Consider the following 26,183-nt stretch of genomic DNA (forward strand, 5'->3'; position numbering starts at 1 on the left):
ACATAATGCAAAGCTTTCAACAAAAAGTATTTAAAAGTGCAAACATGCTGTTCTTCTCATCCTTAATTGTGTGTCAGTCTGACATGCCTTCTGGTTCTAATGATTACAAATTGAAATAAAACACCAAAAACACAAAGTTCAAATTACACTAGATAAACCTAAACCCACGTAGATCTAATCCAAAAGGCCGGTGATAAATCCACCCCTCATGAAGTTAATCTTCAGTTTTTGTTGAAACTGTTTTAGGAGAGGAGCTTTTAAATGCATTTGTATTGACTTTGGATGACTCTCATGCTTGTCTTGCATGCAAGTGCAGTGGGTTGTGATTGTTGTGTCTGTCTGTCTCTGTTGTATTCAGCCTGCAGTTTAACAGCCTGGGTCCTGAGTCCTGCATCCTCCTGAGAGATCTGCTTCTAGACTCCAAGAGTTCTATTAGATCTCTACAGTAAGACTACACTTTTGTTAATGTGTTTATCTGTTTCTTTACATTTCGCACCAGCAACAGCTATGACTGGAGGCATTATGTTTTTCAGTTGTCTGCCTGTTCATCCACCAGCCCGTCTGTCCGTGTACATCATATGCCATTCACATAAATGTGGAGCACCTTTTAGGAATTTTGTCGAAATTGTGGAACACCACTGCACCAGGAACCTATCCCAGCATCCAACACTGAGAGAGAATAGTACCAGGACCAAGTTTGACTCCTTGCACCCCAGGGATGGGTCAGAAATTAGAAGTGCTTGCTCCATGGCCAACTTACTAAAGGCAGCTATCCACAATTAGCAGCATTTAGCTGTTGGCTTACATAAGCAAAACTTCCCAGATCACCTTGGTACTTATTCTCTGTCGTTAAACTGGCCTTATAACAGTTAATTACAATTAAAAAGGGGTAAAAGTTGTACCACTTTACTTGAAACCAAAAATGATTTATCTCTTTATTAAATTCATATCAAGTCCAAAATGTACCACTGTGATTGAAGACATGAAAAAATTCACGACGTAATTATAATGGTGTTATACCAGCCAATGTCAAAACCAGTCACAGCTTAATGTAATGTTAGTTGAAGTTTGATAATAAGGCCTGATATGGTATGTTTGTGCTATCTTGGTTAATGTCAGATAGATGATGTCACAACAAAGATATCTTAAACAATGTCAGCTTTGCCTGAAAAGACATATTGGCCCGAATACACTTAGTGACAGCAATCATGACCATTTATAAAGACTCCTCCTTCGTTCATTACAGGTGTCATGTTATAGTCGTGTCAGTCTTGCAAACACCCCATGACAAATTGTTGGGTCCTCATCCATTTACTGTCACGTGTTCAATTTATGATCTTGCTGATTGGGCTTACTACTGAAACGTATTTGTTTTTTGCCCACAATAAAGCATAGGATTTGTTCTGTTCTGATTCCTGCCACTTTGGTGCTCCCATCATATATATTTTTGTGTGGGCTGCTATTTTCTTTTATAGACAAGTCTGACATTCAACACAACCATTTGTCAGATGACATCAGATCACTGGTTGGTGTCAGCATTTTCACATACAGTGTGCTTACAAGATCGGAAATTATTAAGTAACACAATGTAATCTCAGATTGTGTGACAACCCTCTGCTGGAGTCTGGAACCAGCATCCTGTTGAAAGCGCTTCCAATGAACCAGTCTCTGACACACCTCTCCCTGATGCACACTGGACTGGGGGACCAAGGGGCCCTGGAGTTGGCCCAGACGCTCCAGCATCACTCTCTCCAGGAGCTCAATGTGGCCTATAACAACATCGGCGACAATGCTGCTCTGGCTCTGGTGGATGCCTGCAGGGAGCACCCCACTATTCACACTGTGCAGTAAGTTTCTCTTTGCTAATCCATAGCAGTACATATTAACGAAATTTTGTCAAAGCCACAGACAGAAATAAAAATGTTTTGCCATCAAAGCTGATGTCACAACATTCTTTATATAAAGTTGTACACGTGTATGTCTATATGTATATATATATATATATATATGTATGTATATATATATATATATATATATATATATATATATATATATATATATATATATATATATATATATATATATATATATATATATATATATATATATATATATATATATATATATATATATATATAGGAGATTCTTATAACAATGTTTCTTACAGTTTTGTTCAGCCTTTTTGTGTGATAGTTGGCAGTTGTAACAGGTCATCATGAGAAGCATTAGATTCCAGCACTAATTTGTGGAACAGGCAGTGCTGCATGCTTGAATTCCCTCTGATGTAGTTAATCATTGTCATTTTTTTATCCATCATCTCTTTGAGTTCCCTGCTTAGTTTTGCACACAGCACACTTTGATGGATAATACAGTGAATCGGATAGTTTTAGAGGGAGCAGTCTTTATTCTGCTCACCAGACCCCTGTTTTAGCTAGTCATGGCCAGTGCACCATCTGTCACTATCAGGTTGACTTTAGGGTCCAAGGACAGTCCATGCTTTTTAAAGAAATCCTCCAGTTTTCCAAAGATAGTGTCGTCAGTGATGTTGTCTTCCAGTGGAAGCAATGCCAGCAGCTCCTCAGAAATCTTTGCCATCAAAATATCTGACAAAAATGCACAACTGTGAAATATCAGTGTTGTTAGTGGATTTATCAATAGCCAGCGATAAGTATTTGGCTTCCTTGATCCCGTCAATAACAAGTCGCTGGACACCCTCTGCCAAGACGTGGACACGACGTGTGGCAGTTGAAGCATACAGAGGTACACTATATTGCCAAAAGAATTTGCTCACCTGCCTTGACTTGCATATGAACTTGAGTGACAGCGCATCCGTAATCCACAGGGTTTAATATGATGTTGGTCCACCCTTTGCAGCTATAACAGCTTCAACTCTTTGGGGAAGGCTTTGCACAAAGTTTAGGAGTGTTTATGGGATTTTTTTACCATTCATCCAGAAGTGCATTTGTGAGGTCACACACTGATGTTGGATGGAAAGGCCTGGCTCTCAGTCTGCACTCTAATTCAGTCTGCACTCTAATTCATCCCAAAGGTGTTCAGTTGGGTTGAGGTCAGGACTCTGTGCAGGCCAGTCAAGTTCATCCACACCAAACTCTGTCATCATGTCTTCATGGACCTCGCTTTGTGCACTGGTGCAGTCATGTTGTAACAGGAAGGGGCCATCCCCAAACTGTTCCCACAAAGTTGTGAGCATGGAATTGTCCAACATCTCTTGGTATGCTGAAGAATTCAGAGTTCCTTTCACTGGAACTAAGGGGCCAAGCACACCTCCTGAAAAACAACCCCACACCATAATCCCCCTCTACCAAACTATACAGTTGGCACAATGCAGTCAGACAAGAACCGTTCTCCTGGCAGCCGCCATCAGATTGCCAGATGGAGAAGCGCAATTCATCACTCCAGAGAACGCGTCTCCACTGCTCTGGAGTCCAGTGGCAGCGTGCTTTACACCACTGCATCCGACGCTTTGCATTGCACTTGCTGATGTATGGCTTGGATGCAGCTGCTCGGCCATGGAAACCCATTCCATGAAGATCTCTACGCACTGTTCTTGAGCTAATCTGAAGGCTACATGAAGTTTGGAGGTCTGTAGCGATTGACTCTGCAGAAAGTCGGTGACCTCTGCACACTATGCGCCTCAGCATCCGCTGATCCCGTTCTGTCATTTTACATGACCTACCACTTCGTGGATGAGCTGCTGTCATTCCACTTTGTTATAATACCACTGACAGTCGACTGTGGAATATTTAGGAGCGAGGAAATTTCACGACTGGACTTGTTGCACAGGTGGCATCCTATCACAGTACCACGCTGGAATTCACTGAGCTCCTGAGAGCGACACATTCTTTCACATATGTTTGTAGAAACAGTCTGTGTGCCTAGGTGCTGCTTTTATACACCTGTGGCCATGGAAGTGAGTGGAACATCTGATTTCAGTTATTTGGATGGGTGAGTGAATACTTTGGGCAATATAGTGTATAGTGCATCGGTTTAACAGTTGCAATAATTCTGTTCATGGATTTGTCGGGGGCAAGTTCCTCCAGAGTGACCATGCACTCCTTAAAATCCTCAGCTTCAGTAAATGGCCTGTTAAGTTTGGAAAGCACCCAAGCGACCTGTTATGTTTGGAAAGGACCCAGGCAGCCTGTAGAGATTCACACGTTACCCTTTCTTGGTCAGTTAAAGCTCAAGTAATAATTGCACTGGCACGGGAGAAGGCAGGTGTGACAGTTTGTCCCTGATAGGCCTCTTGACTGCTCAGGATATAACTCCTTGAAACTCACATGCTTCGTGTTGTGGTGACGCCGCAGATTATATTATATAGCAGTGGTGTCAAACTGATCCAGTAAAGGGCCGCTGTGGCTGCAGGTTTTCATTCCAACCAAGCAAGAACACACCTGATCCAAATCAGGTGTGTTCTTACTTGGTTGGCTGATTGGTTGGCTGATCCAAATCAGATGTGTTCTTGCTTGGTTGGAATGAAAACCTGCAGCCACAGTGGCCCTTTACTGGATCAGTTTGACACATGTGTTATATAGTAACAGCAACTGTTTAACTGCAAATGAGGCATACAGGTGCTGCATTTCTAAAAGTTGGCATAATGAATCCGTACTTATCAGTCCATTCATCATTATACAGGTGGTTTTCCACATCAACTTTACATTTCATGGACTTTGAGAGTGCCATTTTACCTGCATTAAATTGATGCTAGAGGCCTTTTCCTTCTACTAATCTTGACACTGGGTATTAGTGTTGAAGCCAGTGATGGATTTGACATAAGTGATGACCCCTGTTCTATGATTACAGTGATTATGTTGAAAAGCTCTGGCTTGGACCTAGCTTTTGTAAATACACATGGACAGGCTGCAAAGACACACATTCCTTAATGTATGCTAGCTCTTACACATGTAATCAATCAAGAATGTAACTGCATTCTTAGTAAGTTGCCATGTTGATGTCTTGTTTGTTTTTCTAGCTTGTATCTGAACCCTCTTAGTGATGTTGGGAAGCAGTCCCTATATATCCGAGGTGTTCCAAAGAGCCATGGTGGCAGTGGCCGGCAGGTCAGAGTCCTGGCTTCAGTCACTGAGGGCTCAGATGTCTCAGAGGACTGGCATCCCATCCTCAGTGTGATACGAGAGAATGCCTCCTCCTGGGACCGCGAACGTGTCAAGCAGCAGCTTAAGGTACACACTCAGTGCTCTCACTGAAAGCCCTCTAGTGGACAGACTATATAGCAAGACATTAGTAGCACTGGCAATGCATAACCTGTAGATACAGCATAGAGCTGCAAAGTAAATATTAGTAAAAAACTTTTTTTATTATTGATAAGGTCTGCATCAGTCTGTTGTCTACAAGAGTTGTCAATATCTAGTGTGTCATCTAGAAATAGGTCCCTGTTTGTCAGACTTAAAAATATATATATATTTGTAGAGTGTGATCGTGTTATTTTGTCTGATGATTTCTGACAGCTCCCACAATTCCTATGTAACACTTTGTGACTTAAACATAGTCACAAGTTAGCATAACAGACGGTCTTGTGACAATTTAAGGATTTTTAATCAATCAGTTATTAAATCTTGCTGACACACACTTACTCATGAAAGTGAAAATCATCAGGCAGTTTTAGTGAGTTACGAGTTAGTCATAACTCCTAACAATAAACTAGAGTTCAGGACATTGAAACCATTCCTCCATAAGGTCCAATTGTCAGGTGTGTGTCTTCACCCAGTCCTCCTATGTGCAGGTTTTCCTGAGGGATCTGGAATGGGGCCGTCAGCAGCAGCAGAGCTTCTGGAAGAGGCTACACTTCCGCAGGGTGGAGAAAGGAGTCCGTCAGACTCTTCAAATGTTGGAGAAGGACACTCTATCAGCATCCAAATGATACAGCAAGTAAAAACTACTACTACTACTGAAAACCGAGAAGTGAAAGGGTAGTGTATATCTTGAGCAGTATGTTAGGTCTGGATTTGAGTGTTGCAAGAAGCCTACATAATATAGCTATAAATCAGCCAGGATGATCTCATAAAGTTTTTGACTGTTTATTGCAGCAATATGCTTTTTAGGACCTGGAATCTCATATCCCAAATTAACATGTATTGAAAACATTCAAATTCACATACATTTTTACACAAATACAAGCTGAAGATTTTTAGGGAGATGCCTCATGCCATGGTAAGTTGGGTGAAGTTCTTCAGTCCACAAAAAATTTTTGGGGCTTCACAGCATTGTAACATTTCCTAAATGACTGAAATAGTTTTTAAAATATAAAAAAGAAGAACTGGAAAAAATGAATATAATAAGAATTTTTAAAACTTAAAAAAAAAGTCTCTATGCAGTTCAGCGTTATCTCAAGTCTTCAGAGGCCTGAAGATCCCAGTTTGATTTGAAAATACTGTATTTACACCCTTTTAAAGTCCAAACCTTCACTGTAGGTGATTTGCTTAAAGCTTCAGGGCACACCACATCTAGAGTGGGTGAACGAGTTGAACTGTGCTTACGTGCACCAACAAACGAGATCACCCAGAATTTTGCATACTTCAGTTCTTTCCTGCTACCCAGAAGTATGCATCACACAAGCCAGAGAGCTGTTCTTACATTACATTTTTGGTCTTTGATCTATAATCAAACTGTTTCAATACGCTCGTACAGTATATTAAGAGATCGTTTGTGTGTCCTCTCCTGGATGCTTCAAAGGGAGTGTGTGTCCTACGTTACAGTATGTACCACTACATGACCCACAAAGACTTTGGCTGTGCCTAATCTCTCTCTGTCTAGATCCTCCTCCATTTAATCCCTCAGTGCAGTTCAGGTGTGTAGTGAACAACTTCTTACCATTCAAAAATGCATGGGCCAAACGTACCTGTGTTCGAGCTTGGGCATCCATTTCGAACAGGATGCATTCTAACACATGCATTGCACATGTTTACATTCACAGCTTAGTCGGATTACAGCCACAGTTTGACTATGCTCCTCAATTGGACAATTGCAATCGTCCAAGTATGCATGCCAGTGAGAAAATCAAATTATTGGCCAAAGCATGTCATAGGTGATAGGTGGCGCTGTACCCATTTCAACTAGTGGTAATAGAGCGACCTCCAGCTGACCTCTTTACATCTCCAGCAACAACAAACTCTGCCTCGGCATTCGAAAAAGATGGCGTATGAAGAGCAAGACAAAGCTACATCTTTGTGCATTTTGTATATGCCGTACATGATAATTACACAAACTAGATGCACAGTGGCGCTCTTGCTTGCAGTGATTTCAGAGGAAAGACGCTGCCGCCATCCTTCTACTTCCAGGGGAACAAAATCTCGAGCCTGCGCAGAACGCAAAATCCAAATCCAATCTGATAGAACATACACATGCACGAGTAATGCGACTATCAATTGAATAATCTAGGTTTTTTAATCCAACTATGAGAAATCTGATCCGGTCTGATTTTAGTCAGACTAAGGTGTATACATGCATCTTAAAGATCCAATCATAGTCAGACTAACCCAATAATTAGTTTTTCTCGAGTGTCATGTAAACACACTGACTTAGCAGCTACAATGAAGATTTCAGCCTTAAAAGGGCATTAAAAAAAATTCAGTTTGGGATCTTGGGGCTTCTGAAGACTTGAATTATACTGTATACAAAAGTAAGTATGTCTACAGGCATATTTTAATCTTAAAAAAAGGTATAAAAATGTTAATAATTTGGAGGAGATCATAGGGGCAGATGTACACTTTTTTTCACTTTCATTAACATCTTGAGATAGGGCATTTTGACCAAGGTGAATAAAAGCCAGTGATGTTAAAACACAATAGATGGTTAAGTTCAACCTCATATCACATCCACAATAACAGGTTCCAGCAATTCTCAGGGACAGACCACACATGAACTGTAGTTGTTAAAGCTTCACACAGACAGCAGTCTTCATGGAGCATTCCAGGAATGTGGTCAATAGGAGAGCTGGTACAATTATAACATCACAGCTGTATCAACGCTTTTGTTAAACTAAGGTGTGGCAATGGAAACATAAATCAATACATATCATGCAGTTCATTTTTGTAATTCATCTTTTCTGTATGCAAATTGAAATATGGCTTCAATTAAAATGTCTTCCTAGTGAACATACAGTTTTTTTAAACCACAGTTTTTTAATAACAAGCTGCAATTTTCATGTTTTTGGGGGGTTTTTTAGTCAAAGCATTTGATATGTTGTTTTTTTTTTCCAAAACAGTATGTTCATGATGATTAAATGCTTCTGTTTTCACAGATGTTTGCCAGTGCAGAAGAACACTTAATGTTTAATGCTTAGCTGAGATTATGATGCTTCAGCTGGATACAACAGTAGTTTTGGAAATATATCCAGACTTGTATAGCGGTATTTCTTGCAGATTTGCTTATCATAGTAGAGTGGACTTGGGTCTGCACTATCCAAATGTCTTCCTTGTTGGAATATTACTATGATATTTTGTAGGCCTATAATTTGAAAATATAGGTACACAAAAAAGGGCTTCTGAAAATATTAACAGCATGCTTTGTGTGAATTTTTCTCAAAAGTCAAACTGAAGCAGGGGACCTTCAGGTTTAATCTCATTAATGTAAAAAGCTTATTTGCTCATCTTTAGCTGCAGTCCATTACTCACTCTAGCAGCATTCTCTCAGCAGAGGCTGATATTGCCATGTTTATTTGCTGCTGACATTAACTCACCATTTCCTGTATGTGCTTCAGAATAAATGCATTTTCATTCTGAAGGCAGTAGTTGGCTGTAATTGTGCAACCATAGTGAAAGTCTTGACAATGAGTTATTAAAAAGTGAGCTAGTATTATAAGAAATTTTAAAGAATTGGGGGGTGGAAGAGCACTGTTATGGCATCAATAGTCAGTATTGACAGTTTATCTGATTACATCTGACATGGTATTTGGAGAGAAAAAGTCCAATTTGTGCATCAAATCTTCTTGATTTGTAGTTGATATGTTATTTGGAGCCACATCAGCAAATTAAGTATTTTTTTTACCATGTTTGCACTCAAGTGTAATCTGTTCATGTTCTCATCTACAAACAGGTTTGTCTATCTCTGATACTTTTCAGGTGCCTTATTTAAATGCCAACAGTGTATTGTATTTTGTTTGGCCTTGTGAATGTGCGTTAGTTGCAGCATTGAGTGTTCAACCTTAAACCAACTGGAATGTGTCTGTTGCGACAAGTATCAAAAATTGTCAGACACCAAAACTTGGCATTAGTTGTCATCTATATTTGGAGCCTTCCCTGGAGTTGAAGGAAGTCTTCAGAATATTTTAATGGCAAAGTTATTACCCATCTGCTCTTGTTTAGGTGACATTTGAGTGCTTTGGACCTTTTTAAATTAACAAAAGGGTTTTGTAGAAAGATAAAAGTAAGTAAGGTGTCAAAGAATTATCAATACCCACACCTGGGTATCGGAACATTTCAGACAATACCTGCCAACCTGTACACATTTTGCATAGCAGGCACATTCTTACATCAAAGTACACTGGTACATTTTGTCACTCCAGAATACACATAAAGCTGGTGACCCAGTGTGACTTTGACCATTTGTGCAGCATTACCCAAATAAGCGTGGAAGTCTGCCAAACACATAAACGAGAAGAAAATTCTACCAATCATAACCTGGATTCATTCATTTATGGCCATTAGTTTTTTTTTGTTTGTTTTTTTCAATAAGATATTTTTTTAAAAAAGCAATTGTTTATTGGTAAAGAATGGTTTAGGCATTGTATTTTTGTTGGGCATGTATATGCATGAGTTGAATTCTTTTTTTTTTCCCTATAAAGTGCTGATCCAAAAATGTTTCAATGTCAGTGGTGAATATTTCTAAATAAGCAGTTGTATGATGTTTTGCACATATTCTGAAATCAATCATGGATGATGCATTTCTGCCTTATTTTGGCTTTATTTCAACTTCTTCCAAAATCAAAATGATGTGATGCATGTCCTGTGCTGCATATGATCAGTTTGTATGACTTACCAGTACTGTAATATTGCAGATGGACTGTTACTTTAACCTGTTGGATTAAATGTTATGCTGCAAACAGTTTTCTAGTAGTTATTTTTGTTCAAATATTTTCAAAAGTGACAAAATGTTACTTCCTGGAGAGAGATCATTTATCGTTAAGTCTCATCCCCATATTGTCAGATGCTGACACATTCAATTGAAAGCTCAGGTCAGGAGTCAACCCAAAGCATCAGTATTTGATGGTCTGAAGATAAGACTGAACAAAAAACTGACTCTGACTGAATATTGCACCAATTTGTATACATTATTTGCAATTTTGTATGATCTAAAAACATTAAGGTTGATATATTTGGTCCCCAAACTATTATCTGAATGATCTTTTGATAAATTTAGAGGATAAATGTCTCTAGATAGATTTATGAAAGTTGATTTGGGCCCAGTGAGTATGAGTGAATATAGTTAGATGCAGATACTAATAAAGATGTGGAATTAGTGGATTTCGATATGTTGTTTTATAGGGTCTTTTTCAGTCACTACATTATTACAAATGGGGATAAAAACGCACCTTCCATCAGTATGCAGCTGAGATAATAGAAATTCAGATGTTGATGATCATTTATAGTTATATCTAAATAGGTATGATTGATCCAGATCTGTGTATGAATGAGTAAACTACCAAAGTATAAACTACCGAGTATTTTGTAAATGTTTCAGATTTTATGCTGAATTAAATCTGCTAGTAATGAAATTATGGTTAGTTTATGTATGAACAGATGAATAGTTGTTTTTATCATTACCATACTGTTTGTGTTATGCATATACAAATGAATGCAATCTACAAGGCACTGACAGAGCCACATTTTTGATGTAGTCCTAATTTATTTTTTTTATATATATTTTCAAATAGACATACACAATCAAGCTAGCATTTCTAGTCTCTTTTTAGATGAAAATGTTGTGCCTTCAAAATATGATATTGTGGTGCTGTCTGCTGTATTTAAAGGCTTAGAGGGAAAGATAGAATCTAACTGGCTAATACTGGACTCACCCAAGCCCCACCTGTGGTTATTTGAAATCACACCTATGCCAACATGCGTCATACCACCTCCAAGTAGAGTTACATTGCAATTTTTTTTTAAAGATACTGACACACAGATGTGTTGGCAGCAGCTGACAAATGTACCAACATTTTAGAAGCGTCATTGTTACAATGCTGTCTGTTCCATCACAATGTGCCACACTCCACACAGAGCTTCTCTCCAACAGTGAGTAAATGTTTAACCCATGAGACTGTGGAGAAAGGAGTCTCCATCTCACCTGCTGAAGGGACACTTTTATTGTCTATGTGTGCAGTGAACCTTGTCCGTCTACAGCTTGAGCTGGTACAGGCACACACACTCACGACTCCATGAGGGCCTCCACAGGTAGGCTCTTTCACTTTCTGCTTCACAAAGGACATGATTTAACTATTTAGATGTCAAGTTGACAGAACTGACTTGTGGTAAAACACTTTTACCTGTGTGTTGTATTTGAATATAAAGTCTTTTTGCCCATTTGTTCTGTGGATGGTTTTGGTAACTGATATGTTGTTGTATACGCTGCTTTGAACTGAACTCCACACAAGGACTCTGGTTGTTTTCTTCCTGGTTAAACATTGCCCATCCACAGTCCTTGGGTCAAATGTATAAACAATCATTTAAAAAAAAAAAAAAAAAACATGCTAACATACTTTTCAACAAGTAGACTGGTATTCATACAAGAAGAATGAATGTGTATACTTAAGACCAGACAAGCACACAGGTGATATGATAAGGTGGTGAGGTATATACCGTGACTGATACAGTACTAGAGTAAAACCCGGTCCTCACAGCATTCAGTGAAATGCAGACAGAAGCCCTGAACAGCTAACACATGTTATTGGTTATCTTGAAATCACAAGTTATTTATGTCATTATCGTGAGATGACAAATGTTGTTTTCCCCAAATAACAAGATGATTAAGCATGAGCATAAAACAATTTCATAGAATTCATGGAACATCACATTTACACCACCTACTCTGTGTGGGTTTGAGAGTTTCAGAGCAAACCACATGGAGTTTTTATGAAGTCATGTTTTACCTATTGATTTGATACAAGGACATTAACAAGTGTAAGCAGCTCAAAATGCTTTAGACGAGGCAGATGAAACAATAATCTTACATACAATGTTCAACTCAGAGCAGATGTGTTGCTCTCCAGTGGGCTACAACTTATTGTTGGCCTTTGGAAAAGAAAATTGTATGCCTAATAAAATATGTGTAGCATTCGTTGCAATGCTGTTGCATTGATCAAAAATCAATACCACTCCATACTAAACCAGTTGCTACACTGTCAAGAAGCCATGTATTTATGCTAGCATGACACTGCTGATCTCCTAAACCTTAGGCTTTAAGAAACAAGAAATGTTTTGTTTCCTCATGACAGCTGGCTAATTCATCTCATTATTTTGGGATAACAAAGCTTGTTTTCTTGAGATCTTGATGAATGTATCTCACTATCTTGGGAAAGCAGCAGTTGCTATGTCATGATAATGACATAAATAGTTTGCGATCTCAAGAAATCAAATATTATTTCACTCGTTATCATGGGGAAAAGGAGGAAATTATAAGTTTGACCCATGGCAATTTAGGCCTTCCGTAAAGAGGCCAATCAAAAGCACATATCATATAGCTACTTTTGGAGTGATGAATTTAGTCATTCTTTTGATATATCCTGCACTGGAGCCATTCATTCCCTGTTAATGGTTTCATTTGATTGAGCACTTTGTAAAGTCTGTTCAATATGTCAATATGATCTCTATAAATTACTCAGAGATATCAATATTATGATGTTTGATGTTGATGGCGGAGATATTACCATGATGATGGTAAGAATTAAGTGTGCTGCCACTATAAATAGCCACAGCTGTGCTTAACAGTAGCAAGTAATGACAGCTGTTGGAAAATTGATTGAGTTGTACTGATCCTGTCTTCATCAGAGCTTTATGTGGAAAGAAGAGTAATACGTGTAAAAAAAAAAAAACTAGAAAAACAAGTCCTGATGAACTTGCAGTTGTGAATGCTTTGAAAAGCTGAAAAGCTGACACGAAATGACATTGCTGGCTCTGAAAACTTTGAATAATTCCAAGAATATATGAAAAATGAAAAAAATGTAGGGTTTGTTGAAAAGCTAAGGCTCTAGTGCATTGGTGGCTTTAATTTATTTGAAGAATCGTCTGAAAAAAATCTGCTTCCTAATAGTTGGGTGAGAATGAAGCATTAAAAATATAATATAAGCTGTGAGCCAAACTGCAATGCTGTCTTGAATTTGTGTTGAAAAGCAGCTGGTGAGGGTTTGAAGAGATGTTGCAGTGAGAATGAACCAAATACTCTGAATTGGACTGAGAATTTAAATAATTCTCAATGTATCAATGATTGAGAACATTTGAATATTTAAAGAGTTTCTGGCTTGAATGAATGAAAAGATAATAGTTAAATATAGTTAAAATGTTGGAAAATATACTGTCACTTTGAGCATGTGAGTGTACAGTTTTGGCTGTGTGTGGCCATGCGCATGCTGACACATGCATATTTGACTTCATTTGTTTGTGTGTGTGTGTGTGTGTGTGTGTGTGTGTGTGTGTGTGTGTATTACGCCCTCCTTTGAATTTAAACAACACTGCTGCCCAAAAGAGTTGGAGGAAGTAACATATTGAAATACGCCACACACAATGTCAACAATTCAGCAAGCTTTATTGTATTGTCATCAAAAGAAAACCCACGAATAAACAAAGGAGTGTGGGAGACCCCGGCCAAAAAAAAAAAAAAAAATGGGAAGATGTGGGACCAGCCAAGCAGTGAGCTGTTGTTACTGCACCTTCCCCATAACCTTCCTAAAGGACAGCTAGACCTAAAACAAAAGAAATCTCCAGCCCAAAGAGGAATACAGCAAAAATGACAAACACCCCAGCACCTTAAGTGCATGGAGGTTTTCCCAACATCTTTGGAACAACGGACCAAAAAAGGGGGGAGGAGAGAAGCCTTTTCACAGGTGTGCTGCCACACATCTGTGTGTGAGCTCCCCTTTTGTCCCTGCGCTCTCTACCCTTATATCACCTCCCCCCACTCCACCAGAGTACCAATTACCCTCACGTGTGCTCAGGTAGAGAGAGAGGAGGTGCTACCAGAAGCAGAGAGAGAGAGAGTGAGACACACAGCAGAACAAACACCAGGCACAGGTAACAGTGTGTGACTGTGTGTGTGTGTGCGTGTGTGTGTGTGTGTGTGTGTGTCACTGTTTGTATTAAACTAACTCAATGATAAATCTGTCACTCTCTGTGTGTTGGCCCAATTGCTCTTGCTTGCCAGCGATGGTAACCAAGCTGGTCCTGGTAATGGACAGAGTTGATTTAATAGTGATTTCAGCTGAGGCTCACCTCACATTATCATGCTTCTCCCTCCAAAACAGTAACTGCTATCACTCAAATAATGATATAGTAGAACTATGAGAGTCTTGTGAGCAATTTGTGAAATTTTTGTGTGTGTGGTCAAAAATGTGTCTTGTGGAACATTTCAGAAATGTGGATGTGTCTGACTGCCTCCAGATATTTTTCCTCTCAGTTTAATGGGACTTAATCCAGCAGCTGGTTGGTGTTCCTGTCATTTAAAAGCCCATGGAGCAAAAGGTTTTTGTTCAATTGCCTCCAGAGATCCACTGTAGTGACCAGCAGAAGTTTTCTTTGATTTGTGGAAGTGAGGGTGAGTTTAAGACAATGTTTTTGGGATCTTTTGAGCTCCTCCCCACTCTGTCAGTTGGGTCCTCCACTCTTTGTCAGCGTTCCACCCCATACATACCAATGCATGAATCAATGGAGTTTCAATGAGAATGTATGAAGCAGGGAAAAGAGTTGGAAAACAAGTGGGTTTAATTGGATTTCTAATAGACTTGATTATAATTGTGATACGGCACACTTCAAAGAAAGTAAAATATTTCCATAAATGTTAATGGGATTTGAAAGATGAGTAAAACCTTGAATGTAGAAAAATTGTGGAATATGTCAAAGTTTGAATGGAGTTTGTATCTGGGAGCGCAAAATACTAGAGGAGCTTTGAAAATGCTTGAAAATAAGGGATTTTCTGAACATTCCATCATTTGCTTGAATCGGACAAAACTAGCTGAAAAACACTGAATATCTCTGAAATGATAAATTTCATCAATGAGAAAATTAAAAGCAGTCATTCCTAATTGAGATGAATATTATGGTGTTTGAATTCGAGTGAATACAGGGGCAGCTACTGCGAAGAGTCACCCAAGGTTTGATGTGTGGTCCTATGTAAGTGAGGAGGTTTGCATTGTAGCAATGAAGGCTATAGATGGAGTGTTTGCGGTGGAGCTGGTCAGCAAGGTAGTTGGGGCCCTGGTTGTGGAGGGTTTTGTGAGTGAGGGGGAGAATTTTGAATTGAGTTTATTTAAGAATTAGTATATGTGAGGTAGAGGATGCTGTTGCAATAATCAATTCTGGATTTCTGCAGCAGATAAGGAGAGTGGTGGGAGTAGACAGGCTATGTTTTTGAGGTGGAAGAAGGCAGTTCTGGTGATTTGAGTAATGTGCTGTTGAAAGAAGGTTCCGACTGTGTGGTGAGGCAGAAGGTGGGAGTGGTTTTTTTGAGGGATTTGGGGCTGATGATGACTGGGTCCAATTTGTTGCAGTTCAGGTGGAGGAAGTTAGATTGCATCCAGGATCTTTTTTCAGTGAGGCAGCTAGTGAGTGTGGAGTTGGTGATGACGCATGTAGAGGATGAATATTAGTAGTAGTATTATTAGTAGACATCATAGTACAAGAAGTAGTAGTAGTAGAAATAGTGGTAAAGTAGTAGTAGTAGTAGTAGTAGTAGTAGTAGTAGTAGTAGTAGTAGTAGTAGTAGTAGTAGTAGTAGAAGTAGTAGTAGTAGTAGTAGTAGTAGTAGCTGAAAAAAGGTAGAAAGGCTTAAAATGTTGAACATTATATATGCTGAAACAGTAGCAAAACCAAAGTTGCTATTGAATAGGGGACCTTTTAATTACATAGAATAACACCTCCCCAATTCCTGCAAGTTTTAAAAAACTGTAATGGTTATGGTCAAAGTATTTTTATGTGTATATGTGTATATATAGGGATATTTATACTCAACTTTGCTTAACTCTGTGATGTCTTTTTTATTTTATTTAGTGAAAAATTAGGGAGTGAGAGACAAAACAGGTACCGTCTGCTCTCCTCCAGAAATGTAGGCTCATAATTAACATTGCAGCTTATGGGGAAGCTGCTGGAGTGCTTGTTGATCTGGGGCTTCAACAGCCAAAACTGTAAGTCTCACATCTGAAATAAGACCATCAGCTGAAAGCCAACAAGAGTTCCTACATTTTTGTTTATATGACTATTTGAAGTAAAAGCTGTAGGATCTAAATCAAGATGAAGAGAAGTTATCTCAAGTTTTTCCAGCTGCTCTCAACTCTAGTGATGATGTCACACACTCTAGCTCATGCAATGCACACCCATTATGCCTACAGCATTCAAGCTGACTAGAAAAGAGAACACTGGGGCTTCAACTTAAAAAATACCCACAAGAATGAATAGGTGATATTTTGTAGAAAAAGCTGTAAAGCAGAAGCAGACATGTCCTGAATAAGCTGAGCATTTTGATAGTCAAATGGTTTCTGTAGCTCAAAATGTGTTGGAGGATAAGTGGGGGGAAAAACCATATTGAAGAAAAATAATAATATTGCTAAATTCCAGTAGGAATGTGAATAAGTGTTGGTGCCATCAGCCCAATTGATTAAAATGGGCACGGAAATGAGATGGGCAGCACTTCCACCTCACTTGCATGGAATGAAGTGGGCAGAAAATAGTAGCAGAAAGCTGTGGGAAGTGTTGAAGTTCCAGTACTGGCCCACTCAAAGAACTGGTCTTCTTCACTGTTCTGCTCATTGACAGGTCTAGTTGGTGGTGATGCGGACACAAGCGTCAACGTACAGTACATACGGATGATTAAAGGTCTTTCTACATCCATTTATGGATAACTGGGACCAGAAATGAAATTTGTGCTCATATGCCTTTTTCTCACTATGATTACAGTTTAAAAAATAGCATCAGCATCATGATGCCATGAAAAAGAATTATAATACTACGAAATTCAAGTGTGCTACTTTTAAACCTGAAATAAAGAAGTATTCTTTCAGTGTCAGTTACTTACATTTACTTGGTTTATACTGACAAATACAGAGAAAAGTATATTTGATTAGATCCAATAGTTTGGGATCAGTGCAATATTTCTTTGAACATTTGAACGTAATAACAGTGATGATAATAATAATACTACTAATAATACTAGGGTTACTAATGATGATAATAATAATAATAATAATAATAATAATAATAATAATTAATAATAATAATTATTAATAATAATAATACTAATAATAATAATAATAATATGTTTTGGAAATGAAACAACAAAACAAAGTAGCATGTCATATTTATTTTCTGTCGTGTGGTGCACTGTTAACTGAGTTAACTTGAAGTCTACTTAAATTGCAGGGGGGTTTATTAATATTTAATAAACCAGTTTTGTGGTTTGTTTTGTGATTGATTCTTCAAAAAGGAAAACCTCCACTATCTTCTAAATTCAGCCCTTATGTAACCCTACACAAAATGATATGTTTTCTTTACTCAGAGTCTTTCCATAATAGTTGAAGTGGCTGAAGAAGGAATAACTATCTCATTGTGTCACTGTTACTTCCACAGGCTGCCAGGATGCAATGGAATTTCCACGGTGAGTTCAGCAACAACATGTTTGTTCAAACAAATTATAAAATGAATGGATAAATATCTATTTTCTCACTGTCATCTGATGCTTAGCTTTTCAACAGGGGTCCACAACTCCAAGAGAGCCCGCAGATTAACCAGTGGGGACCTCCATATTATTGTTTCATAAGAATTTTTATTTTTTTGCAAACGTTTCAATGTTTTCTGAACATATACATTGCCATGGAGCCAACATATTATTAGCAAAGATGAATTAGTGGACAACATTGATCCCATTGTGAGATGGTCCGACACACTTTCACAAGATTCCATTGGAACTACTCTCTACCAAAGACATAGTCCCTATGAAAACTGTTGACAGTGTGTTACCTTCATTGCCATGATGTACTGAACTTTGATAACACTGAAGCAGATAAAAGTTGAACTGTGCGCTCAGATATACAGGACTCCATATCTGTTGACTGGTGTTTATCTTAACAATGTTTTTCAACATACTTTATAAATGAAGTTATTTCAAAGATTTGCATCGGGATCAGCTGATAATATTTTCGCCTTGGTAGTCTCTGTGTGTGTGTCATCATGACAAAATGTGGTCCCTATGACACCGATTGTAGCAGGATCTGCCACAGAAGCAGCTCTGATTCCTTTGTAAAGGCTTTATATGTGTCTGTCGATAGACAGATTTTGTCTGCCTGATAGCGCCATAACCATAAAAGATACAGTCATGAAACTTCACAGGTGTGTAGTTCAGATAAGATTGAAGGCCAATACCATCAGTGTCACTATGTTGTGATAGTCATGAATATATCAAACTGATACATATTCATTACTCAGAAACATTGTTCAAGTTTTTGGAAGATAATACAATGAAATGAATGTTAACAGGCGTCACTTACCTCGGTTGGTAGCGGGCACGTCCCATGTGCCGAGGCTCTGCAGCAGACCAGGGTTCGACTCCCTGCCCGGGTCCCTTTGCTGCATGTCACTCCCCCTCTCTTACCCTGTTTCCTGTCACACTCTTCAGCTGTGCTGTCAATAAAGCCAGAAAAGGCCAAAAAAATATTTTTAAAAAAAGAAATGAATGTTAACAACTGGTGGTCTGTTGATTAAATGAATATTAATAATAAGATATCCAAAGTATCCCACGTCATATGGTCTGCAGCGAGGCGTGAGGTGTAGAATTAGATCTAACTTCCAAAACACTGATTGGGTCTTTTAAGATTTAAAAAAAAAAACATTTTGGGTACTACTTTTTAAAAGTTTTATGGTTTTTTTAAGGGTTTTTTTCCACACATATTGACCATTTTCTATTTCTCCCTACATCAGTTTCACTTTCAATCCAAAGGAAGGGATTGATAATCCAGCTCTGGTCATCAGCGATGATCCTGGTGAGGTTTGATACCCTTCTCTTTACATGCCCAAACTTTCAAAACTCCTCTTCTAGAATAATTTCCCTGTGTCCCCACACATGATTTTTACTTAATCATGTGTGCAGAACCTGATCCGAGCTTGGTGCCCAGACTGTGCCAGTTGAAGTGTTTGGAAGGACAGAGCTTTGGCTTCTACCTGCAGGTGGACCAGAGCAGCTGCGGTTTAGAGATAAGAGATGTGGATCCATGGAGTCCTGCAGGGCACAGCGGCCTCCGACAGGGAGACAGAGTACTGGAAATCAATGAGAAATATGTGCATAACATGGACTTACACAGGGTTAGTGTTTTCCAGAATTCCAATCCACCTATCTGAGTAATATATCACACTACTGGAGCCATCTCTATGAAATTTACTCTATATATTGTCATGTCATCATCTGTGACAGCTTTATACCTTTTTCAATGGGTCACAGGGTTCTGTTTCTGGAGTGAATCCCAGCTGTCTCCGAGCGAAGGCAGGGTCACTGTATATATTCATATCTGAATATCAGATATATTCACTATACACAGAACACATTATTTGGTTGCTTAAAAGGAATCACTCTTTGTGTGTGAATAATTACTCATAAAATATAATTTATGTGCCTTGGGGAAAAATATTTTTCCATGCTCAAAAATGCCACATCTCTCTCATTGTAACTCCATACTCTTTCTTCTCGTTTCCTTTGTTGTCAAGAAGTTCAGAGGGTTGAAAAGCTCAATGCAAATGTTATGTGTGGTTAGCTGGATGATGATAGAGACAGAACCGTGTGACCTCTCAGCTTCTTTAAGCACCACTAGTCATTTCTTAATCACTACTTTGACTTCTAGTTTAATTAAATGTAAACAGAGTGAACTGATCTCAAGGTTTTGTCCTGAATGTTATCTTAAAAGCCTGAGTTCTTGTAATTTGGGTTGGTCCTACATATAAAGTAGCAGGGTCTAAGCTGCATTAAAATTGCTTGATTAAGATTAGATAAGGTGTGTTAACAGAATCATTTTTGTACATGTATAATTACCTGACAGGTGGTGAGGAAGATCAAGTCATGCGGCTTACACCTGTTTGTCCTGGTGTTGAGGAGAGAAGAGTATGAACAGGTACTGCAGGATAAGTCTGACTTACAAGGTGCAGACTGTCATTGAATGCCTATTCCAGGTGGATTCCCTCATCCTTCTGCTATCTGCACATTACTGTTTTGGAATCCTCATTGCTATTTGAAACAACAATCTTTGAGCTAGCAACCTATGGCAAGTAACTGTTGTTATGATCATGATAATTAGCTAGAATTCAACAACTCACCATCTGCATTGCCAGCTTCCAGCTGGAATGGATCAGACTCTTCTTTATTACTCGTTCCACAGTCAACACGAAACATTTTCTATGTTACATATTAATTTCTATATCTTCTCCCAATCCAAGAAAAGGAAATCTAAGGAAACTTATACCAGACAAACCAAATTCTTTCTGGAGATACTCATATGATTTCTAAGTTTCCCCATGAATAAGCTGATCTGGAATTGCTGTGATTATCAAATGATTTGGATATAGTGTAATTGTTTTACTCATAACCAATTAAGTCCTTATTGTGAATTTGATCCATTCATTATCTATTTATAATTACTTCCAATTTGTTTGGCATGACTGCCCTTCCAGGGAACTATTAGGACATTAATTTTGCTCTATATTCAAGTCCCATATCATAAAAAACATGTTTCCTCTGGTCTCTACATATATAAGCTGGTCCTCCCTGAGCCTGCCAACTCCTAGAATGAGGAAAACAAGTGATTCCTGCATGGTCTCTGCAGCCCACCCACTGGTAACACGGCGCTCCTACAGGCTGTTCAGAAACAGAAGAGACAGTGGTTGCGTTTCATATTTTAACAACAACATGCCGGCTACAGTTTGTGTTAGCTTGTATGTGTGTGCTAATCGCTTCACATCGGACAGTTTCAGTAACAAGGGTCAGTACAAAGCTATGGAGAGAATTTTGTTCCTTTATTATTCAATCAAATAAATAGATTTGAAACCAAAAAAGAGATTTGAGAGCAAAAAAGAGTAAGTGGCAAAGAATTTGGTTTGCAAGTACCATGCAACATGTAAGGGATAATGCCCAACAAGGTATCCATAAACAGAAGTTAATGGACGATGCGGAGGCCTATAACCGTCCAACGCGCAGCCTTTAGTCAGCCGTGACTAGCAGAGACAACCATGTTACTGCTAATCAGTGTGCTTGCAGCAGCAGGGCATTATAATTCATTACTTGTGTTGTTGTTGTGAATGTACGGCAGGCAGTAGCAAACGATATACAGCGCAATTCATTACTTATGGGAAGAGCAACAGGCTTGCCTCCAAGCAGCACAGCACGAGGGAGAAGTGGGTGTAATGCAGAAGACATAGCTGGTGCTGGAGCCAGGTCAAACCAACCAATAGAAACTCTTCTCTCAGCCACCAGCGTAGGCCCCGCCCATCAAGTGCAGCAAAGCAAGCAAAACTTTAGAACTTGCAAGCAAAGAGGACTGATTGGCAAACAAAACTTTGTAATTCACAAGCAAAGAGGACTGATTTGCAAGCAAAATGGTCATGTTTTTACTTACAAACATTAGTTTTGATTAAAGTTGAAGACATATGTTCTCTAATATTTTTTTTTTAATTGCAACCTACTCTGTTTTGATCTCAAAAAAAAAAAATATGATTGCCACTTACTCTTTTTTGCTCTCAAATCTCTTTTTTGGTTTCAAATCTGTTTTATTTGATTGAATAATAAAGGAACAAAATTCTGTCTATACAAAGCTGGCTTTGCCTCGACACTGACCCTCTTAAAAAGGATCAGTCCCAACCATACCGGACCCAGCAACTGCACCCGAGCCACCGAAAAGTGTCACCGCAGTTTGATAGTATTTACAGTTGCCTACGAGGATGGTGAAGTCAGCTGGAAATCGGCTAACTCATTAGCTTCGGTCCGCTGTGCAATGGAGTTTGAAGCGAGCTTAATGTTAATGATATTACAATGGGGCTTGGTTGTCACAGTGAATAGTCTGGAAACATGCGCAGACTGGAGACAGAGATGATGCTAACAGTGTCCAGGAGTTTGGAGACTGAGTTGGAGACAAACACAGCTTTCGCTAGCTGTTAGCCATTAGCTTCATGGTAGTAACTGTAACAACACATACGAACAAACTAACATTATACAGACACACTAACCATTCTGAAACGTCCTGCTGCAGCCACAGAGTCTGTACTTCTTCAGGAGCCTCTCCTTCTGGGTCCCATTCTGGGTCAAACTGGTTTGGTTGAATGGAAAAATCTCTGCAGCCATAGCGATACATATATACATCCACCGTAAACATTAGCGCATGCTACTGCTAACGCAAGGGGAATCCTTTCCCTGAGAGTGATGTAGCAGGCAGGGTTCTCTAAGTAGGCAGTGACAGATGGAGCTCATTAGCATTTAAAGGTGCAGGCACAGAAACAGACTGCTCTGAATAGAGCTCTGTAGGGCGACTTTTAGACAGCTGAAATTCAGGACCACAGATGAGTTTGGGGCAATGCATATCGAATACAGAGCTGTTGGACCTCTGACAGCTGTGTGAAATTGATGAAAAACTGTATAATATGGGACCTTTAACCCCATTTTACTTCTTGAGTCTTGGGTCTAACTCTAGGCTTTTTGTTATGCCATATAAATCCTGTTATCAATTTGTCAAGAACATTTATTATATCCATAGGGAACCTTGCCAACAAGGGCTAAAATAAAAACAGTAGCCTGGGGAAAACATTAATTTGGATGGCTTCAATTCTGCCAATAAGTGATAAGGGGGGTGTCTCCCATCTGTACAAATAAGCCTTTATCTCTTTCATTAACTTTCCATAATAGACTTCAAATAATTTTGATGTGGAGGAACCAATGATAACACCTTGGTAGTTGAGGCCTTCCCTAGATCAATCAAACTAGTGCCCAGACCTGGCTGCTAATTTACAAGCATTATATATGCATGAAATGGAGCTTTGTTAGGTATAACCAGCTCCTATACTTCAGCCTGGCTCTTAGCTGCTAACTCATGTTCACTTTTAGCTGTTTTAGAAGTTTTGTTAAGTTACTACAGGTGACAACCTAATTTTTTCTAGTTTTGCTGACCTATGCTTAAAGCTTTTAATTGATTACATACTGGGGGACTTTTATTGTGAAGGATTTATTGGAAATGTGTTTGAGCCTGTCAGTGATAGCTTCTTCACACAGCGGTTACATTCCATGTCCAAATTGTGAGTCACAATCATAATGCGGGCCACCATGACAAAACACATACTGTATAAGATAGTCAATGACTAGTGGTCACATATCAAACTTTTTTCAAACTATTTTCAAATGATAAGGGTGGGAGATATCACTGACTTCCGGGATCACTTTGGCAGGTGGGAAACAGACAGTGTGATTTAAGAAAAATAATTCAAAAGCACTTCCACCTCATCCACAAACACCTCATTTTCTGTATCAGAAACATTGATTTTCCTCATCATTATACTCTCTGTGGTGTCTGTGATTCACTGTCAAGAACCATCGACCAGCAGGCTAATTTTTATCCCTTACCATTCAGTAGGCGCCATGGATTGACTATTTATGGTTGAATGTGGGTATGAAGAGGGTGCAATATGAGGCAGGTCCAAGCACACACATTTCCAAATTATTTGGGAATGAAATGTCAACAGCGTGCAGTTACACACCATTGATATTTCTTGTGGATTTTCAATCTCCCTCCTCACGAATGACAGATTATGGCCTCTGCCCATAACTTTACATGTCACATTTGGCAAGAACTGGAACTGGAGGAAGGGAAAACTGAAAGTCCTATATACAAAAGTCCAAAATCCACTCTACAAGCAACAAAGGGCAATTTAAAGGCTAAGCAAAAAAATTAACTCAGTGCCAGCCAGTATAATACAATGACACAGGTCGCAAGGAAACAGTTGAGAGACAGAGCAACAAAACAGGTGAACCAACAAAGAGTGAGGGGAAAACAGAGGATTAAATACACAGGGATTGATTTACTATGAGACCTAGTTGTACAGTACACAGACAAAGGGCAGGAAAACAGACAAGGAGATGTAATGGAAAGTGAAACATAACATTTGAGTATATCATTTCAGCATAAAACAGGAATTCACACAACTAAAATCCCAAACCAGAGCATAGATATAGAGATCTTCTTTTTATGTTCATAAGATGTGTTGATTTCCTGTCCTTCTATACTTGTTTTCATAATCAGTGCTTCGGTTGCACTTTATTTTAGCGTATATTTATAAGATGTTGTTAGCTGTGCTTTTTGTCAAATTAGACAAAAACTACAAAATATATTGAACAAATACAGTTTAAAGCTAAGTACACAAATAAAACTAAATAATCCATATTTTGTATTAAATTGGGCAAAAACAATACATAATATGGTCTTTACTGGACAGTAAACATACACTGTTATATGCTGAGAAAACCAATAAAGATGTAATCAGCCATCATTTCTACCAAATAAGGCAAACACAGGAAATACTTAATACTTAATTAGATAGTAAACAACGGCAGTTATAGTAGTATAGTACAATAATAACACATAAAATCCATAATTTGTATCAAATTAGGCAAAACCTAAGGGCCTAACAGGTAGGAAATAAGATGTTCCCTGCTTTACTTTGGAGTACAATTTTCTTCTAATGTATGACTAATTAACCTCTAAGAATGTCGAGCTCTGTTTCCATTTCATAATGTTTTTGACCAAAAACAAAACTCCCCTCAGACTCTTCAGCTTTATTTGTCAAAAGCTCTTTTTAAATTACGTCACATCTGAAGTTCCTTCAGGAGTTGATTGTTTGAGCTGCTATTTTTATGTTCCAGTTCGAATCCTTTTATTTTACTTTCCAAGTATAACTGTATGTTCAACATGTTCCTTTTTCATCTTCTCAGTATTTCTATCCCTTTACCCATTATTACTGCTTTGGCACTATCCTATAGGGAATAATTGTTAGTTTCCTGAGTCATTAAATGGTGTTTGCTCAAAAAAGGTCAAAAAAAATGTTTGCTCTCTAATATATATATATATAAATTTATTCCTAAATCCAGGTTGAAGATAATGGGTGCATGATCACTGATTGTTATTGAGTCTATGCTGCAGTCTGCTGCTTCAGACATAAAAAAACACATGATTTTAAATTATATTATGTATAGTATTGTGTATATAATTAATTATATTGAAAATTCTTGTGCTAATTAAAGATGCAAAACTATTGGCTTTAAAAGTTTTAAAAATCGGTTCTCCCTACATATAACTCTACCAGAATATATGTATTTAGCGAGGTGTTTAAACATGCTGGTACAACCTCATCTTTCGTTATCCTGCGTAGTTAGATGGTAGGCCTAGTATTACTGTTTATCTAGACGACCCCTCACCCAAAACGTGAAATATCCACCCTGGTCAGCACATTAGTAGCACTGTAGTGTTGTGTCGGTCGCGAACGTGTCGTTTGAACGGACAAATCTTTCAAGTGAACGGAATCACTTCATGAACTGATTTGTTCCTTTCAAGTTCAAGTTGAGCTCAACCGCAATCATGTCGGCCCGTAGTGGAACTGCCGTTTGTGCTGTGATACATTCATGATTCGCAAACCTACTGCACACAGAGGACTGTCGCTGAGGACGTGATTCTCGTTCACGTACTGTGCTGACAGTGGCGCTGTGTAACTCACTCACTCACTCACTCAGGGCAGAGGAGTTGATTCATGTTCAGTAACCATACTGCTAAAATTAGTGCTGTGTTGCTAACATCCGTGTAGCATTATGTTATTTCACTGCATAGTAAAAGTCACGCACGTTCGTGAACGTGATTCCCAGACCCGCTGAGAAGGTTTTCAAGAACATGAGCGCCTAACGTTCAAGCAATGTTGTTACTGAACGTTTTAAGGGGG

General features: G+C 38.6%; 2 protein-coding genes across 9 annotated transcripts in view; both read left to right on the top strand.

The window, feature by feature from the left end:
- Positions 1 to 10,083, top strand: part of nlrx1 (NLR family member X1) — a 59,131-nt gene extending 49,048 nt beyond the window's left edge. For 6 of the 8 annotated variants that reach the window (XM_037073543.1, XM_037073483.1, XM_037073493.1 and 3 more), the window contains 4 exons: positions 359 to 445; positions 1,599 to 1,847; positions 4,994 to 5,204; positions 5,765 to 10,083. In XM_037073543.1, coding sequence (XP_036929438.1) covers positions 359 to 445; positions 1,599 to 1,847; positions 4,994 to 5,204; positions 5,765 to 5,902 — 685 coding nt within the window. In that variant the 3' untranslated portion in view covers positions 5,903 to 10,083. The remainder of the gene's footprint in view (positions 1 to 358; positions 446 to 1,598; positions 1,848 to 4,993; positions 5,205 to 5,764) is intronic. The other 2 variants (XM_037073536.1, XM_037073529.1) reach the window with 2 other exon arrangements.
- A 1,257-nt stretch (positions 10,084 to 11,340) lies between these two features.
- Positions 11,341 to 26,183, top strand: part of LOC119005713 (Na(+)/H(+) exchange regulatory cofactor NHE-RF3-like) — a 29,280-nt gene continuing 14,437 nt past the window's right edge. Inside the window, exons 1-5 of the mRNA XM_037073584.1 lie at positions 11,341 to 11,429; positions 17,805 to 17,832; positions 19,152 to 19,213; positions 19,321 to 19,532; positions 20,261 to 20,332. Of these exons, the coding sequence (XP_036929479.1) occupies positions 11,414 to 11,429; positions 17,805 to 17,832; positions 19,152 to 19,213; positions 19,321 to 19,532; positions 20,261 to 20,332 (390 nt within the window). The 5' untranslated portion in view covers positions 11,341 to 11,413. The remainder of the gene's footprint in view (positions 11,430 to 17,804; positions 17,833 to 19,151; positions 19,214 to 19,320; positions 19,533 to 20,260; positions 20,333 to 26,183) is intronic.

The sequence above is a fragment of the Acanthopagrus latus genome, chromosome 2, assembly GCF_904848185.1.
Source record: "Acanthopagrus latus isolate v.2019 chromosome 2, fAcaLat1.1, whole genome shotgun sequence".
NCBI classification, from domain to species: domain Eukaryota; kingdom Metazoa; phylum Chordata; class Actinopteri; order Spariformes; family Sparidae; genus Acanthopagrus; species Acanthopagrus latus.